At 40.1% G+C, this 20281-nt stretch overlaps 2 protein-coding genes across 2 annotated transcripts in view; one reads left to right on the top strand and one right to left on the bottom strand.

Moving 5' to 3' along the window:
- The window catches only part of LOC124616762 (ribosomal L1 domain-containing protein 1-like), a 59133-nt gene extending 56823 nt beyond the window's left edge, over positions 1–2310 (bottom strand). Inside the window, exon 1 of the mRNA XM_047145146.1 lies at positions 1767–2310. Within this exon, the coding sequence (XP_047001102.1) occupies positions 1767–2265 (499 nt within the window). The 5' untranslated portion in view covers positions 2266–2310. The remainder of the gene's footprint in view (positions 1–1766) is intronic.
- A 105-nt stretch (positions 2311–2415) lies between these two features.
- Positions 2416–20281, top strand: part of LOC124616761 (fanconi-associated nuclease 1-like) — a 148404-nt gene continuing 130538 nt past the window's right edge. The window contains exon 1 of the mRNA XM_047145145.1: positions 2416–2854. Coding sequence (XP_047001101.1) covers positions 2717–2854 — 138 coding nt within the window. The 5' untranslated portion in view covers positions 2416–2716. The remainder of the gene's footprint in view (positions 2855–20281) is intronic.

Below are 20281 nucleotides of genomic sequence, written 5' to 3'. Positions count from 1 at the left end.
CTCCATGCAAGGTATGGTAACTTGCTGCATGCTCCCTACCAGAAGAATCCTCAATCCCGCCATACAAAGTTTGATATCCCTTACAATAGTACTTTCCATAAAAAGCATAGATGAGGTATTTTGTCAAATGCTTTTCAGAAATCGGGAAATACTGCATATTTGCCCCTACTTTCGATAGGCCTACTTAGATTCTTCATATTTATCAAATTTTGGTAAATGTTCAGTATAACCTTAGAAGAATTCAGCCAACCCTAGGTCTTTGGTTCTTGAACAATGCTATATTATTTGTCATGCACTTTTGCTTCCAATACTAATACTTTCCATCTTGCTTGTCATGTGCAACTTAAAACCACACATACAAAAATGAAAGAATGCAAAATTAGCACAAGGGAAGGCGTATGTCAACATTCAACAAATTCGAAAGCACAATTCTGTCTACTGATGTGACAGAAAATCCTACAAACTTCTGGTCCTACATTAAATCAGTAAATGGATTTATTCAGGGGGGGGGGGGGGGGGGGGAAGACGTTGAAAGACAGAAGGCTGAAAGATGAAATTCCTTTTTCCAAAAGATGCAAAAAGACGCATTAGTGTATCATTACTCAATTGCTGAATAATTGCTCGAAGTAGCCACACTCTGTTAATAAATTTGAGTATATGTGCAGATCAATGGAAAGTGGAACTATTCACATAAAACTAATCACAGATAAGGTGAATGCCAACTTTGATTCGTTACATGAATCCCCAGGAAGTATAGTCCAACCCCTGGTTCAAGCAATATCTAAATATTTCTAATCAGTCTGGGATTCATACCAGAGAAGGTTGACATGGTAATACGAAAGATCCAAATAAGAGCAGTGTGTGTCATCACTGGTTTATCTACTAGGCATGTGTCACAAAGATGGTCATCCAACCCAAATGGTGGATGCTAAAGGAACAGGCATCACATTGCAGTTTAACCCCATGCTAAAATTCTGAGTGTGTACATTCCTAGGAGCTTCAAAAACAATATATTACTTCCTCCTATGTATATCTCTCAAAAAAAAAAAAAAAAAAAAAAAAAAATATGGAGGTGAAATTAGAGAGGTCTGTCTCACATGGGGTCTTACCAATGACTGATTCACCCAGGAAGATTTGTGGATGGATCAAAAGTGGGGTAAAAGCACAAATGTGGGATAAAAGTACCCTCTGCCACATTCCATAAGGTGGCTTGTATAGTACAAACATAAACATAGATGGAAAGCGAAGGGTATGTGAGCTGAGTGTCATGTCATTCCAGATTACAGAAAGTGGGAGAGGTACAAGGGGGGGGGGGGCATTATATTGCAAAAAATATTGATGGAGTTCTACCATATATAAAGGATGCTTGTTGTTGTAACTAAAAAATTTTAATAAGTGGAAGAATTGTTGCACAGACGGTAAGCTACTAACAAGTACTTTTATATTGGGCAGCAAACGCAGATGAAACGTTGCAGTACAAAGTGGCTGTAAGCTCTATGGGACTTAAGATCTGAGGTCATCAGTCCATGAGGCTTAGAGCTACTTAAACCTAACTAGTCTAAGGACAACACACACATCCATACCCGAGGCAGGATTCGAACCTGCGACCGTAGCAGCGGTGCGGTTCCGGACTGAAGCGCCTAGAACCGCTAGGCCACAGCGGCCGGCGTTGCAGTACACTTACTTTATCTACTACAGTAACTTGTCTGTTGAGTAGATGGGACTTCTCCCGTATTCGCTTCTTAAAGTCATCTATAATAACTTACCTTCAACATCTTCCAAATCGCTTTCAACTTCTTTCCTATTTGTGCTTGCTGCTTTCGTATGTCTGCTCTGCTCCCTCCGACTTAATTTTTCTTTCTTTCCTGTACCAATACTTTCATCCTCGACAATGTGTGTTACTGCCGGCGGCACCTTCCTTTTTCTCTCCACCCGGATACTTTTAAGCTTTTCTGTATCATCCGCTGATTTTTCGTTGACATATTGCGAGGAAGGAGATAATTCTGTAACATCCCACTTGGCAATGCTACTCCTCCTGTTTCCGAGTTTTTTCTCCCTCGACTTCATTAAAGTTGTTTCTTCATTACCACTCAATGAAAGCACATTTTTCCTAGAAACACTTTTCACATCACTATCATCGTCATCTAAACTGCAACTTACGTTAGCTATGCTACGACGAACCGCATTACGATCAAATCGCTTGGCTTTTTTGGAAAACACTTTTTGTTTTTTGGAAGTAAAATCACTTTCCGATAAAAGCCCCATGTTTTCATTACACAACACATGTGCCTTCGTGAATTGGTTACTAACTCAAAGACTAAACAAAACGTTGCAAAGATATGACAACCATCCTACAGTCTACCAATACCCAATTGGCCAATAATATCGATTATCGAACCCCCAGAGGCCAGAACTATCTGCAGATCCAGACGGGTGGAGATCTGAAACATGAAGAATTGGCCAACAAATGAATAAATGCTTTCTCCAGTATTATATATGTAAAAGGATAAAACATAAATTCCTGACAGATGTGAATAATAGGCAGAGACTGGCATCGTTCAAATACGGGAAATGTCTTACGAGCGATAAGCGGATGGCGGGAACCGTGACGATAAGTGATTCATATGATACGTAAATTACGCGTTGTTGTTCACGAAATTGTTGTATACTACTTCGTCCCGTGGTGACTTCGGTGGTAATCTGCAATTCCGGTACCATGCTATCGCCAATTACACTTGATCTCAGTGACAGCAGTGAAGACGAAGATCTTGAGCTCTACAAGAATTCGGCAGTATGCAGCACACAACAGCGTCGCGCTGTGGAGGAACAGAAAGGAGGAAAGCAACAACAAAATGTACACAGAAAACTTATCACAGTGTACAGTTAATTACATTCTTCATATGTACACAATTTTCTCTTTCAGTTTTGAAAAGGCAGCTATTTTCATACTATTGAGTTCAGCATTTTGAAACCGAGGTATTTGCGTGCACCCGAGATGTGGCAGAGCAACATCTGTGCTTGCTTGTATTGCCCGTATTCTCATTTGCATTTCATGGTTTAAGTTAACATACCTATAAAATACGAAATACTGATGACATAAGTTTAAATCATAAAATAGTAGCAACAACAGGGTGTGTTTTGCTTTACCAGTGATGTAATGAGCAACAGGTGTTCTCAACACATCACCATTCAAAACTACTAGTGACTGGTTAAAAAAAGGAATAATAAGTTTCATTCGCTATAGTTTCTTTGCAGTCATTATTTGATGAGTCTCGTTTTGATGTGCAGGACTTGTAGAAATACTAAAAAATTAATAGGCTGCCTTGATGACTAATTTCACATGTTCATTTTTTAATAATTTCTTGTCTATCACATGTTTCAAGTGGAACAGGCATATTTGTAATGGTACTACAAATTTATTCATGTATTTGCACCATACTGCTATTCTAAAGAAATTTTTTTGCAACAAGCTTATGTGCAGAACGCAATGAATCAGTTTTGCGTGGAAATGTCAAGATACACAACCCATGACAACTAAAGAATTTTTTATCTCTTATGTGACTCTGAAACCCATTTCTACACTTTTTTCTAGTCAGAAACGGCAAAATATATTTTATTTAAACATTTTGAATGACAGAATCATTCTGCTTGGGTAATATTCGTTTTCCTATGGATGTTTCACATGCTTGTGGCGCACTGACCACTTCACTCCCTCTGCCGCATTCAGGTGTTCAGTGTGGATTGCGTTCTGGTATCCATACTGCTGGAGGGTGGATGGCATAGGATTCACATCTCAAAACATAATTGTGAGGATGGGGCACAAGTACTTGATTTGGTTAGGAAAGGAGGCATTTGGAGACAAGGAATACTCTGAAATTTTGCTCGTGTTTTTTTTTCCAGGATTTTATTTACACTCCTATGCTAACCACTATCCTGTGGTTTCCCACCAGTGTTTGATGTGTATTAGCTGTCTGAATTAAATGAAACACAATTTTAGCCTTGTTTCACAAAATTTATTCATGCTGCCTAACATAGGTTTCAAATTACAACCCCATTTTTTAGTACATAACTGATCCCAAAGATCAGATGCAATCGAAGTTAAACATGTCAACTTTCTAAATCTATCAATTCTTGACTAAGCTGTAAAAGTTATTTCTTTTGACAATTTTGACAAATTAAATATGAATTTACAAAATTCTTTAGGACTGCATTTACAAAATTTGCTGGTCTCCAAGATTAGCTTTGTCATAAACAAACATTTGTGTAAGTTGCGTGAGAAGACAATCTTATTATATTATATCCAATGAAATAACAAGCTGAAATAACATCACAGACACCATGTGGAAAACTCAACATACAGTAGTGCTCTGTAAGCTGCTCCACTGTTGAGTTAGTGACTCGCATATGACCAGGAGAATGAATAGGAGAGTTTAAATAATAAATTATTATTTTTTTAAAGAAATTAATTTCAATGGGGAATCTTCCTAAAGCTTCTTAGGTGGACATACATTTTTCTGATGTGGTTAAAAATGGAAATGCTGTGTAGTGCAGAGTTCTATGTTCCAGTTAGGTGAAACAATTCTAAGCAAATAAATTTTGTATGATGGCAAAGAGGAATCCCTAAGCTTTCTTGAGATCATTCACTGTGACTACATAGATGAAGTTGTGGTAGGAGTAGGCTATATGTTTTAAAGTTGTATGTGTTTTGGATTATTTGCAAAACCATTAAACCAGGGGTTGTTTGTCTCATTAAGTGATAGACTTTATGTAACTTTAAATTTATTTCAATATTTTTGAAATTTTTGGCTACACTTTTATTGGTTATATACAGCTGCTACCATTACTAACACTGCTGTGCTTCTACATGAAACATACGTTTTTTGTGCTTTCTTCATTTACTGACAAGTCACAACTTTCTCCAGTTCTCTGGCAGTAAATACTTCTCCGTTTACCTCCTGTGACCTGTCATACGTGGAAGGTTATGCTATTTTGTATAGTCATTGTTTACAACAAAATAAAAGCTCTATGGGGTGTAGTGAAGACATAGATGGGAGAGGCCAGGAAAGAAGAGGAACAGATAGCTCTAAAAATAAATGAGACATTTGTAACAAGTGCACGTAGCGTTACAAGCCTCTTAAACAAATACCTTATTTCTGTTACTGACAGCTTGGTGTTATCGGGTTCAGTAAACAGTGCAATGGAATATCTGAGACCATTGGCTACAAATAGCTCCAGTGAAATGGAAGTGACACTCAGTTCTCCCAAAGAAGTGGCATCTATCATAAAATCCTTAAAATCAAAGTATTCTAGTGGTTATAATAAAATATCAATGAAGTTAACCAAAGATTATTCATGTGAGTTGAGTTCTGTTTTGAATTGTTTTTGTGTAATCAATCTCTTACATGTCAACAGAACATTTCGAGACTGACTAAAATATGCTGAAGTTAAGCCTCATTACAAGAAGGGGGATAAAGAGGTACCGTCAAACTATTGACCAATTTCACTTTTACTGGCTTTTTCAAACACAACTGAAAAGGTTATGTTTAAGCATTATGTTCATCATCTGACCACAAATAATATATCGTTCAAGTCACAGTTTGGGTTCCTTAAGCGTTCCGATACAGAGAAGTCTATTTACATGTACAGTGAGAATATACTTGGTTCATTAGATAACAAATTAGAGCCCACTAGCATTTTCTGTGACCTGTCAAAATGGCTGCTGAACAAATTTTCACTGATGCTAGTAAATGCTTTAAAGTTAATTCACTGTCATTAAACACCAAAAAGACCTACCATATGCAGTTCAGACTGTCTTAAGAGATTTCGTTCTGGCATGTGTCTAACATATGAAGACATGCATAGGCCTATAGAAGAGGTTGACAGTGTAAATTTATGGGATTACAACTCAATAATAAATTCAGTTGGTAAGGGCATACAACAGAATTGCTGAATCACCTAAACAAGTCTATTTGAAATAGACACACACACACACTTGCATATTTTGTTTACTTTTATTCTGTTATGTCATGTGGGATCATATCCTGCGGTAACTCATGAAACCAATCAAAAGTTTTTAGAGTGCGAAAGTGTGTAAGTGTGTATATATCTACTTGTGTAAGCGAGCATATATCTACTTATTCTTTATGCTTTTTACCACTATTGCTTCAAGGGTAGTCTCTTTCCATCATATTACCAAAGACAGCTGACAACTCTTCTTGCCTTTGATTATGAAGTGTTTAATGGATCGAGAAAAGTTTTCAATGGCAGAAAATCATCTGATACAGTTTTATGTGCTTCATACAACAGATACTTCTGTCTATCTTGCTGTGGCACTGAACAGGACTGTAACCACAAAGGTTAACTTGGACTTATATTTTAGAGACATTAGGTTTAAATAGTTCTGCATTGATTTATATATTTATATACTTCCCCATCATCAGTTAAGGTGTATTACAGTGTGGTTTCTTCCCAGTGTCCAATTGGTGGTGTTGATCCTAGGCTCAGAAATTTAGACATGCTCAGGACTGGACTGAGACTGCATTTTGCATAGCTCTAGCAAGACTTAGTACTGGTTATGTCTTGTTAAGCTTTTCAGGTGCTGGCAGGCTATTGCACCATAGGTGGAGATGTGACTGCAAGAGCTTGTCATAAGAAGCATGAGAGATTTCAATACTCACCCCACAAGTATATGTCTAATAGCTAGAAGAAGTATTAATCCAGAAACAGTCAAACATTATAAAAGCTACTGCACTGTATTAAGAAAAGTTCTTAAAAAGTCCAGAAGTATGTGCATTATGTCTGAGATTGGCACCTCTGATGATAAAATTACAACAATGTGAAATAATGTTAAAAGGGAAACAGGGCAATTGAGAGCACAGGAAGACCATATTTCTATCAAACTCGATGAAAAATTTGTTAACAAAAAGACAGAAGTAGATAATATTTTTAATAATCACTTTTTAAGTGTTGTAGAGAAAATAGGACCCAGCTGTTATTTAGAAAATGCAAGGCTGTATATGGGAGCGGCAATACCTATGCAGTTTGATAAAATGGAATTCCAACCCCACCTCTCCTACTGAAATTAGGAAAATAATAAATTCACTCAAAAGTAAATTGATGTCATTTCCAACAGAGTACTAAAAGCTTATTCTCAACACATAAGTAGGATTTCAGCCATATGCGTTGTAGTTCGCTGAAACCAGGCACTGTTCCAGATAGACTGAAATGTGCTCTTGTTAAACCATTGCATATAAAAGGAGATAGGTCTGATGCTAACAACTGCTGCCCAATCTCACTTCTGACTCCTTTATCCACAATTCTGGCGAAAGTAATGTATTCGAGAATAGCTTCACATGTTTGTAAAAATGAAGACCAACAAAATGCCAGTTTAATTTTCAGAAAAGCTTTTCAACAGAAAATGGCATGTATGCTTTCACTGATCATATATTAAACACACTGAATAACTGAACATCACCCATTGGGATATTTTCTGATCTTTCAAAGACTTTTGACTGTGTGACTACTTCTAAGCTTAAGTATTACGGTATGAGTGGGACTGTGCACAAATAGTTTAATTCATATTTAACTGGAAGAATGCACAAGGTGGAAATTAACAGTACAGATAGTCTGCAAAATTCAGCAAAGTCTAACTGGGGAGGTATCAAGAATGGTGTCCCACAGTGTTCAGTCTTGGGTCCCTTACTGTTCTTGATATGTATTAACAACTTGCCACTCTGTATTCATGAAAATGCAAAGCTAGTTCTTTTCATTGATCATAATTACACCCAAAAAGAAGAATTAGCTCAGGAAATTGTAAATAATGTCTTTCAGAAAATTATTAAGTTGTTCTCTGCAAATGGACTCTCACTGAATTTTGAGAAAACACGGTATATACAATTCTGTATAGTAAATGGCATAACGCCATTGATAAATATAGGCTTTGAACAGAAGTCTGTTCGCAAGGCAGAATATTGAAGATTTATGGGTGTGTTCATTGATGAGAAATTGAATTGGAAGAAAAACATTGATGATCTACTGAAATGTGGGAGTTCAGCTACTTACACTACTAGGGCTATTGCAAATTTTGGTGATAAACGTATCAATAAATTACTGTACTGCATCTATTTTCGCTCAGTGCTGTCATATTGGATCATATTATGGGATAATTCACCATTAAGAGAAAAAGTATTCACTGCACAAAAGTGTGTAGTCAGAATAATAGCTGCAGCCCAACCAAGATCAACTTGCTGACATTTATTTAAGGAACTAAGGATATTCATAGTACTTTCACAATACATATATTCAGTTATGAAATTTGTTATTAAAACCCATCCCAATTCAAAAATAATAGCAAAGTGCATAGCAACAAAACTAGAAGAAAGAATGATCTTCACTATTCTGGGTTAAATCTGACTTTGGCACAGGAAGGGGTGAATTATGGTGACACAAAAGTCTGTCGTCATTTACCAAATAGCATTAAAAGTCTGACAGATAGCCAACTGGCATTTAAAAAGAAATTAAAAGAATTTCTGAATGACAACTACTACTCAATAGATGAATTTTTAGATATGATGTAGTAATTGTAATAGAAAAGAAAAAAATTATATTGCATGCAGAAACCTTATGTTAAACTCACACATTCCACATCATTATGAAAAGTTGTCTTCATGATCTATGGGACAAGTATTGATGTAATGACACCCCAGAAGTAGACATGCTTCTTACATCATGGTAACATGTCAGACTGAGAATGTCAAACTTGCCCGATGTGACCTTAGGCTGACTCACTAATGAATGTTTTGCTTACTACTCACAGTGAATAGTTTGTGCTAGGTCTGTAACACTGTACAGTGCTTGAAGGGGAAAAGAAACTTAGTTAAGTTGTAGGCTGATCATTCAACTGATGCGAATGGGGAAGATCTGTATAGATTAGCAAGTGCCTTCATATGATGGAGTTCAGCATCATTGGTTTCTAGTTATTAAAATTTAAGCTGTGTTTCAAATTACTGCTTTACTTTTGACAAGAATCTTCTCCGTTTATCAGTCAAGCTGTGGCGACGTGTTGTTGCAATATTTTGATGAGTTTCCTACTCATTATCTTCAGTCAAAGTGTCAGGTTCTTGTCTAGTTTATTCCTTTATAGCCATTGGACTGCAGACTCCCCTGCCAAGGATCCAATAGGTGGGTCAGTTGCATGGTTTCAGAAGAGCTGACATAGGTGGTGGTTGGGAGGCCTCCCGACAGGATGGAAGGGGAAGGTGCAGTTGTCAAAACTGCTGCAACCTGTTTATTCTGCCTGCTGCCTCTACTGCTTTCACATCAGAGCAATCTTGACATATTTTTGCTAACACCATATCCCATCGGAGCGTGGAATGTCAGATCCCTTAATCGGGCAGGTAGGTTAGAAAATTTAAAAAGGGAAATGGACAGGTTGAAGTTTAATATAGTGGGAATTAGTGAAGTTCGGTGGCAGGAGGAACACGACTTTTGGTCAGGTGAATACAGGGTTATAAATACAAAATCAAATAGGGGTAATGCAGGAGTAGGTTTAATAATGAATAAAAAAATAGGAGTGCAGGTACGCTACTACAAACAGCATAGTGAACGCATTATTGTGGCCAAGATAGACACGAAGCCCAAACCTACTACAGTAGTAAAAGTTTATATGCCAACTAGCTCTGCAGATGATGAAGAAATTGATGAAATGTATGATGAGATAAAAGAAATTATTCAGGTAGTGAAGGGAGATGAAAATTTAATAGTCATTGGTGACTAGAATTTGAGAGTAGGAAAAGGGAGAGAAGGAAACATAGTGAGTGAATATGGATTGGGGAAGAGAAATGAAAGAGGAAGCCGCCTGGTAGAATTTTGCACAGAGCATAACTTAATCATAGCTAACACTTGGTTCAAGAATCATAAAAGAAGGTTGTATACATGGAAGAATCCTGGAGATACTAGAAGGTATCAGATAGATTATATAATGGTAAGACAGAGATTTAGGAACCAGGTCTTAAATTGTAAGACATTTCCAGGGGCAGATGTGGACTCTGACCACAATCTATTGGTTATGAACTGTAGATTAAAACTGAAGAAACTGCAAAAAGGTGGGAATTTAAGGAGATGGAACCTGGATAAACTGACTAAACCAGAGGTGGTACAGAATTTGAGGGAGAGATAAGGGAACAATTGACAGGAATGGGGGAAAGAAATAGAGTAGAAGAAGAATGGGTAGCTTTGAGGGATGAAGTAGTGAAGGCAGCAGAGGATCAAGTAGGTAAAAAGACGAGGGCTAGTAGAAATCCTTGGGTAACAGAAGACATATTGAATTTAATTGATGAAAGGAGAAAATATAAAATCGCAGTAAATGAAGCAGGCAAAAAGGAATACAAACGTCTCAAAAATGAGATCGACAGGAAGTGCAAAATGGCTAAGCAGGGATGGCTAGAGGACAAATGTAAGGATGTAGAGGCTTATCTCACTAGGGGTAAGATAGATACTGCCTACAGGAAAATTAAAGAGACCTTTGGAGAAAAGAGAGCCACTTGTATGAATATCAAGAGCTCAGATGGAAACCCAGTTCTAAGCAAAGAAGGGAAAGCTGATAGGTGGAAGGAGTATATAGAGGGTCTATACAAGGGCGATGTACTTGAGGACAATATTATGGAAATGGAAGAGGATGTAGATGAAGATGAAATGGGAGATACGATACTGCGTGAAGAGTTTGACAGAGCACTGAAAGACCTGAGTAGGAACAAGGCCCCGGGAGTAGACAACATTCCATTAGAACTATTGACGGCCTTGGGGGAGCCAGTCCTGACAAAACTCTACCATCTGGTGAGCAAGATGTGTGAGACAGAAGGATGTAGGTTGCAGTAAGTACTGGGAGATGAAGAAGCTTGCACAGGATAGAGTAGCATGGAAAGCTGCATCAAACCAGTCTCAGAACTGAAGACAACAACAACAACAACATATCCCATGCAGAGCTCAGTTGGAAACCTCTATTCCAGTTGACAAGATTGTCACAAACTTTTATTTGCACTGCCTGTTTGATGAACAAATTCCAGAACTCACTAGTGTAACACAGCACCTTTCTCTATTCAAAAGTAAATGTGTGTCCTTTGTTAATGTTGTTTTGCCACTGCAGGCATGCTGGTTTGGTTGAGGCAAACACTGCTCACATGTTCTTCATGTGGAATGTTTTGTTATTTCTTCTTGCTCAGCTGGAGGGCACGTCTTGTTTGTGTGTCTGAGATTTTTTGCTACAAGTCGGTAGACAGACTTTCCTTGTCGCTTATGTCACCTGCTCTCTGCGCCGCGCTGATGGTGAGCACAGATTTGCATTGCTCTGGATGGTAACAGTTATTGGCGTAGACAGAATGCCTCAGCATGCTATCAGGATTCTTTATCAGAATGTTTAGGAATGATAGCTCCCTGGTGAAGCTGACATTATTGTGTAAGCTGTTAAGGTAGCGCAGTAATTCTTGTATTTTTTTCTCCACCATGCGGCCAAACCACAAATGCACCACCAATATATCCGTACAACTTCTTTGATTTCAGGCATGTGGATTTGAGAGCTGTTGCCTCAAAGTGATCCATATATAAGTTAGTGGTTCCTTGAATTAGAGAGTATTTTGTGTTGATTCCATCTATCTGTTCATAGAATTTTTCATCTTATTGCATGTAAGTGTGGTGAGTGCATCTGAAACCGGATTCACCATGTTGCTCCCAAAGTTACTCTCTAGTAATACCTCTAGTATTACCTGTGTGAAGTAAGATGTTACATTGCAGCTGACTGGGCAATCACCCTTGTCCAGATGTCTCTTGAATCGCTTTCACAAACTCTGTTGAGTTCTTAACGTGGTGTGGACAGGCTTTATTAGCAGTTCCTGTAGTGGTAATGGTAGTGGATTCCAAGTATGCTCGGTTATGGTGTGGGTAGTCCTTACAATAACTGGTGTCTTGCAGAGTCATCAATATGCCTGTCAGCCTTGAATATGAATACATTTGTTGTCTGACTGAAGGCTGATTTGTGGGCTCGTGTGATCTGCCAGCCAGGCTTTGCTGTTCCACACTTGTAGTGAACTTGTCAGGCGTAGGTGTAGAGTGGCGGTTTAATAGTATGGTATCATCCATTATATGTCTGATGGGATTACAGCAATTAAGAGTAAAACGAAATATCATGTTATGTAGATATTGGGTATGTAGTCAGAGAAAATATATCTAGTTTGTTAAACTTGCTGACACATTCCACAACGCAGGGAGTTATTGGGAGTATGATTCACGGAACATAAAAAACTTAAGACTACCAGTATGTTGTGATACCCATACATGCTCGAGAGAGTGCACCACTATCAACTTCATATAGAGATGCTTTGAGATCTTGCAGAACGTGTTTATTTTTTTTAGACTCGCTAGTGATTGAAATTCCTATCCCTAACTATTGGTGGAATTTTAGAACAACTCAGTGTTTGTTTGAATTCTGAGGATGTCTCTATTCTGGCTCTATGAAAGAGTATTGGGAGTAGTGGACTATTGAAACCCAGGCAGTGGCTTTAGGAATGGGGCATGCTGCAGCTGAACCCTGCTACGAGTAGGTGAAGTTTGGTTACATAAACAATAAAATGGCCCATAGAAACCGATCTGTTTCTGCTCATTTTCTTTTTCTTTTTTTAATTATTAAAAGTTGTAAAAGTAGTCAGATAATATAAAATGACAAGTAGTACAGTTTATCATAAGTGTGGTGGATAAAATAGAGAGCAATTACAATTACAGTTGAGCCATTTGTTTTCTTACAGAAGAAGAGAGCAGGGAGGAAATTGTTGTGTAGGCTTTGGTTAAATAAGAAAATTAAGTAGAGCGTACTGTGTTGCAGGTACTGCACATACGTCATTTACTTGTGTGCATCAACTTCCTCGCATTCTGATGAAGAGGTAAAAGAGCTCAACGAAGAGTTACAGATGTAGATAGCGTCCTGAGGTTACTAACTGTGTATGTTGGTATGGATAGGACAAATGAATGGCCTAGAGTAAAGGCAATGTGTAAATATGCTTATATGAGAACACAGATATGAACAGTATACAAGTGACCAAGTAAAGCAGCCTACATACAATCTGATTACAGCAGAGTCCCGCTATCCCGAACCCCAGTAATCTGAACATGAAAAATGTTAGTCTAAGTATGGAAAACTGTGCGATAAACTGCTGTACATATACACTATTTTAATTTACACAGTACAATAAACACGTATTAGAAAAATTGGCAAGAAAACATTAGGTTTAAACAATGCATAACAATGAAAGAAAAGCTGTCAAACTTACTAAAATACAGTGGACATTTTATCCCTACTTTTTACAGGACAAAAACTCAGTCATTGTGTTTTGGCGTAATGAAGACTGTCTGTTATACGATGCATAGTTGCGCCATCGTCTCAAAAACATCAAATCAGCAGGTGGAGCTGTGGGCTGTTGCTCCAAATAATGTAGCGTGAGGTCAAGGTCTTCTGCTGCATCACTGTGTGGCACCAGCTCCCCATTGTCTCTTTCAGGCTCATTGTCACAGCAGTCCACTTCTTCCTGGTTCTCTACACGTGCCCCATCTGCAGCCATCCACTCATCTACATCTCCTTCACTAGCTTTCTCCTTCACTAGCTTCTTCACATCCAGGGGTTGTCTGTATCATTTGTAGTAGATTCTCCTCTTCATTTTCAACTAGGTTGTCCTGTAATTCAAAAGATGTCCACAGTTTTCTCCATGATTTTCTCAGAGTATTTTCTGAAATATCCTGCCTTGCCTCAGCAGCCCAATAAACAACATCCTTTACAATACCATCGAAAGGACATACTGTAAACAACGTGGGATTTGTTAAAAGAGCTATCATAAAGGATTGATGCTCGTCCACTGGTGTGTGCTTCTTTCTATTTGACAAAAATTTGTATTCATTCTGGCCAGTTATTTAGAGCTTGCAGGAGACAGTGTGGAAGCAAATGGACTTCCCTCCATTCTTGCATCACCAGTAACAGCAGCCTGCTGGTATGAGAGTTTAAAGATGTTTATGACTTTCAAATACTCTGCCCATGTCTGCCCATGTAATGTTTATTATAGGCACAGTACATGATTCTGTAGTCTAAGCTTCCAAACATGCTCTTAATTGCTTTAGTAGCACCACCAATCCTCTGTCACCTTAAGCTCTGGGCATGCTTTAGCAACTATTGTGAGGCACGACGGTGGAACATTGTATGTCACAGGGAATGGGGATCTTGACTCAACTGCCCAGATTGTGGGGATGGTAGAAACTTCCATAAAAAAACATAAGTCTAAAGATGTGCCACGCACTGGTGAGATGCATGGCTGTTGAGGTGGAACAGTCACTAGTGGGCAACCTCTGGGGAACCTGCAGCACCATCTCAGTTGTATAAACCTTACTCAGGCACATGGGGCTCTGTCTAGCTGCTCGTGGGACTGAAACTGGTCCTCCAAAATTTCCTTTTCCCAGTGGAAAGGGTGTGCCACTGGTAGGTACTAACATCTAGTGTAACAAGAGGGCTCATGTAGTCAGTCCTTCTGACTCAAGAGTTTATTCAAAGCGTACATTGTCCATTAATAGAATGCGTGCTAGTCCTCGGAGTCTGTTTCTCGTAGTGAAATGGGAGTAGGGTAGTTTTAAGGTTTTGCCCTTCTTTATACAAAAGAGTTTAGAGAGAATCTGTGGTTCCTTAAAATCAGTAAAGCATTTATGCACTGGGACCCTGCCAGTGGGAACTTCAAATTCCCAGCAAGTCACTAACCTACAAACTGATAATACCTTGGGGAGTATGTGATAGCCACTAAACTGCACAGCACCTTGAATTATAGCAAAGGTGTTGTGACATGTGGGGATCTACTTGACATTGCCAAGCAGGAGCTGCAACATGAATGGGCTCCAGAGGGTATAGTTGATGGGCAAAACATCATGAAGAGGGTGGATAGGAATCTTACCAAATCCGACTCCTTTATCCTAACATCCAGTCGCACGAAACTTCCTGAGCACATTGAGGCTGGCTTTCTTCACCTTAGTGTGAGGTGTGAGGCCTTATTTCCCAGACCCAATGCGCTGTTTTAAATACCAGCATTTTGGCCATACAGGCAAGAAGCGATGTGTGGTAAATGTGGTAAGGCCGCTCATGAAGGGGCTGGTTGCTCGTCTCCTGCCAAATGTATCATCTACTCTGGAAACCACTCTTTTTAGAGTAGGGACTGCAGAATAGTTCTAGAGGAACACAAAACACAGGAAATAAAAACAACCAAGCATATCCTCTATGGTGAGGCCAGAAAGATTTACAAGTCCATGCAGCCTCCCATCAATGCTTCAGAAGCCTACTCCCAAAGCTGATGCCTATACACAAACAGAAGTGGTGAGTGTCAGCACTAACACCTGCACATGTCAGAGCACTTTCAAGGCAGCAAGTATTCCAGAACCTGTACCACACCCTAAAACAGCAGATCCCCAGGTACTGTGGCTAACATGGAAGAGCCCCAAACACCTCCAACGGCTGAGGCTGTTCAGGCACCCAGCACAGCCATTACCATTCCCACTCCAGCTACAGTAAAGCACTCAAAGCAGCAAAAAGCTACTGTAAAGCAGCAGCAACAGGTAAAATCAAGTAGTAAACTGTCGGACCATGTCAATGTGATTCTACCTGATGCTTCATCTGACTCTTCCCTAGTGCCAGTGGAGTATGAGGTATGTTTTGGGCACTCATCTTGCTACCTACCACCTTCACCCTGGTGCAGAGACAGGGTGAAGGTGCAACCCCCGTAGTAGATGACTCCCATGCTTCAGTGAAACTTGCAGTGGTTCAGGAGACATGTGGAGGAACTTCATCTACTATCCCTGGGTAGACCATTCTGTTTCTGTCTCCAGGAAACTCATTTCCATCACTTGTACGCCCCTGAGCTCCGAGACTATGTACTCCACAAAAAGGACGACATGGGTGGAGGGAGAGCGAAGGGAGTAGTATGTATTTCCGCCAGTACTGACTACAACTCCCCGCCCCTCTCACTTCTTACAATCAGTTGCCATGTCAGTACACATGCATAGGGGTCCGTTGACGATATGCTCCCTTTGCCTGCCATCACGTGTTGCGCTCGGTGAAGAGGCTCTAAACGACCTTCTTACACAGCTCCCCCACCCCTTCACCCTCTGTGGTGATATTAACACACACAATATGCTTTGGGGCTCTGCGACTATCTGTCCCAGGATTCGGGTAATTGAGAGGTTTCTCGTGTCATCATGGGCACATTTGCTAAATACGGGACAGAGCAGACACTTCTGCACTTCAACTGGGTCATTCTCTGCCATCAATCTCTCACTTTGCTCTCCAGCCCTTGCACACACTGGTCAGTGGGAAATGGCTGACAACTTGCACAGAAGTGATCACTTCCCGATCTGGATTAACCTGCCAGATAGAGTGGAACCCAAAAGGAAACCACCGCGTTGGGTGCTCAGTTGAGCGAACTGGACACTTTACAGGCAGCTAGCCCAATTTGACCATCATGTCAATGTTGAGGAATGGGTGGATCATACTACCAAAGTGATCCACCATGCTGCCGAAGCATCCATTCCACAGTCCACCGGACAACTGAAGAGGCAACCTGTCCCTTGGTGGAGTGACGAATGCATATCTGCAATCAGGACTAAGCGTGCAGCTCTGCATCGGTTCAAGTGCCAGCCAACCATAGATAATCGTGCAGCCTTTTGGGTGGTGAGGGCGAAATGCCGCTTAATTATTCGAGAGAGCAAGAAGAGGTAGTTGTTGCAGTTCCTGAACACCATTAATCATTCCACAAAGAGTTCTGTTGTAGGGGAGACCATCAGGAGAATTTCTGGGAGAGTACGATGGTGCCCCATGGCTGTAGTAATGGGAAACGGTACTCTCCAAACCAGTTCACGAGGCATTGCCCAGACTATAGCGACCTGTTTTGCCACAGTGATTGCAACCACCAGTCAGGATCCAGGTTTCCAGCACCATAGAGCAGTTGCTGAGAGGAGCAGTTTGGACTTCTGGTCCACCAGTGATTAACATTACAACTGCTCATTTTCCATGTGGGAGCTGGATTCTGCATTGTCTGCGGCTCATGACATGTCCCCTGGTCATGACATAATCCATTACAGTATGCTGTGGCACCTCATAAGGTGAGTCAAAGATATCCTCCTCGCACTTTTTAATGCCGTTTGGGCATCGAGTCACTTTCCTGACTTGTGGCATGAAACAGTTTTAATTCCTCTTTTAAAGCCTGGGAAAGACTGTACATGCCCAAATAGTTATCATACTGTTGCCCTCAGTAGGTGTGTGGGAAAGGCCTTGGAGCAGATGGTCAACCGCCGCCTTGTCTAGGTCTTAGAATTACTCACTTTCAGTGTGGGTTCAGAAAGTATCGTTCCACCTTTGATAATCTGGCCCTACTGGAGGTGAGTATACAACAGGCTTTCTTGCACTGGTAGCACCTTCTACGTATATTTTTTGACATCAAGAAGGCCTATGATACTACTTGGATGCATGTTATCGTCAAGCAGCTTCACAAATGGGGTTTTTGTGGTTGTCTTCCAATTTTTATTCAGTCCCCCCTCTCGCCATGATATTTTCAATTGCGAATCAGTGACGCCCTGTGTGATTGCTTTGAGCAAGAGAATGATGTCCCTCAAGGTAGTGTTTTAAGTGTGACTATCTTTGACATAGCTGTTAATAGCAGTACATCCACAGTGAAAAGACCTGTCCAGTATTCTTTGTTTGTGGATGACTTCTCTATTTTGCTCTTCTTCAAGCCTCACTAACAACACGTCAGTTGCAACTAACTCTTCGACGTTTGGAAGAGTGGTCGCAGAAGAGTGGTTTTAAGTTTTCAACCAAGAAGTCTGTGTGTGTTCTTTTTAACGCTTCTTGTTCCATTTTAAACTTTCCTGTGTTGACGATGAGGGACATTGTTCTTAATTTTAAAGACACAGTGAGGTTTCTGGGCCTCATATTTGACTCTAAGCTTACATAGTTACCACATCTTAAGGACCTGAATCAGTGGTGTCTTTAGGCTCTAAATATTTTAAAATATCTTAGCCACAGTACATAGAGAGTAGGCAGGACTTGTCTTCTCTGGTTTTACAGGGCATTTGTGCGATCTCGGCTTTATTTATGGGTGCACATGTATGGGTCTGCAAGACACTCTTATTTAAAGATGTTCAACATGGTTCACCATAAAAGGATTTGGTTGGCCACTGGGGCATTCAGAACAAGCCCCATACCCAGCCTCTCTGCAGAGGCTGGTGAACCACTACTTCACATCAAGCAATGGCTACTTACAGCGCACCTGGCACATAAAACACTGTACACACCTGCATACCATACCATTGCTCGGCTTCCATTGGCACGGCTATTTTTTAGCAGGGAAAGAACAATAAAGCCCTATGGAATTCACGCACAGGATTGCCTTTTCAAGATATGTGTGGCCAGTCTAATGTTTTACGATGAAGTTAGAGCAGATTTCCACCTTGGCTCCTCCAGAGGCCCAGACTAATTTTAAGAAAGATATTACGCCAGATTTTACATTCCAGTCTCTGTTTTTTAACATTTTAGATGTGGGTCACACTTTCACAGTAGTTTACACTGATGTTGCCAATTAGGGAATTCCTTTGGCTGCTCTTTAGTATTGCCTGACGATGTACCAGGATTCACCTTCCTGACAAATACACCGTTTTCTCAGTGGAGCTCCACGCAGTCCTGAAGGTCTTGGAGCAGATTCATCATATTTGGAGCAAGCGGTTTCTCATCTGCTCTGATTCTGTTTGTGTCTTACAATTGTTACAGAAGCTGTACCCAGCTGAGGATTTGATCTGGCTGATATGTGATGGGGTAAGCAGGTGTCATTCTGCTGTGTGCCAGATCATATAGGGATACGGGGAAATTAACATGACAGTTGGAGTGGCCCAGTGTCCTACTCCCTTGCAGGCTGTCGTTTCTGCACTACACAGGAAGTGCATGCAGTTGTGGGACAAGGAATGGCTGGTGGTGATGGCCAACAAACTGCAGCTGGTGAAGTCAACAACCCGGCCATGGTGCTGCTCCTACCTACCAGCTGCTCAGGAGGGATGGAGTGACCCTCACAACTCTTAGAATTGTGCATTGCCCTCTCACACATAGCTTTTTACTGTGACGAGAGGATCCCCTGCTTTGCGATGCTTATTTCGTGCACAACTATATCCGCCATGTTTTAACACAGTGCATTTTATACTGTGATGCAGGGGCAGAAGCAGATATTGGTGGGGATCTGCCTTCTATTTTAGATGATGAGATGAGTATGACCAAGCCTAAACTTTTCGGCTGAAGGTTTTAGTGAGTTGCGGAATGGCTGGCACCTCCTTTTTTATTCTTGCGGTCAGCCAGCCACATTCATCTGCTATATTGTGTGTTTTAGCGACACTTCTCTCAATCTGTTTTTGTGCAGATGCTGAAGACCTTGCTGTCATATGCCCATACAAACATCTCCATCCCTCCATCCATCAATAACCTACTATTTACAATATGAGCACATGTGGACTTCGTGTAACTATTGAAAACGTGCCCTCCATTATTTCTGGAGACCATAAGATTGAGAAAACATGTTGCTTTTCCATTGTCATTCTCCACTGCGAATAATAACAATGAGTACACTCTGCATTATTTTCTGCGCTAATAAAATATCATTTTGTCTGTCATGATGAAGCAATACAATGGCATAAGTCATTCACTCCGAATAGGTAGAGCTTTCTCTTTGTTCTGTGTGTTTGAGATAGAGGTATTCTGTTCCTAAGTGGTTAATAAAATTTCTGCCACCTTTTGTGCTAACTGATATTAGTAACATTAACTATTGAAGTAAAAGAAAAGGAAAATTATCATGTGTCATATTCAAGACAATAGTTGTGTTTTACAAAAAATAAACTATAAACTTCTCCTCAGTCCAAATTCCCAATCACGTCTCAATCCACTTGTTATTCCCCCTAAACTCGAACAACATTGCAGAGGCTCTCCAACAAAGAACGTGCTCATCCATTTGCATATCCTCATGTTCCAACAAAGTTTGTTTCATTGTTATTATGGTCATTATTATTTCTTCCACACCATTTGGTTCTCTGACCTATTAGATTGTTTTCCTGAATTTCCAATAAGGTAAAGCTTCTCTAGTGACCTTGGGATCTTTACTTACCGCCTGATGGTAAGTGTGTTTAATGATAAAAGTAAATTTAGAATGAACTGTGCAATATGCAGCCACAATATTGT

This window comes from Schistocerca americana, chromosome 5, assembly GCF_021461395.2.
Source record: "Schistocerca americana isolate TAMUIC-IGC-003095 chromosome 5, iqSchAmer2.1, whole genome shotgun sequence".
NCBI lineage: Eukaryota > Metazoa > Arthropoda > Insecta > Orthoptera > Acrididae > Schistocerca > Schistocerca americana.
The sequence above is the reverse complement of the archived record's forward strand: the minus strand, read 5'-3'. Positions and strand labels throughout refer to the sequence as shown.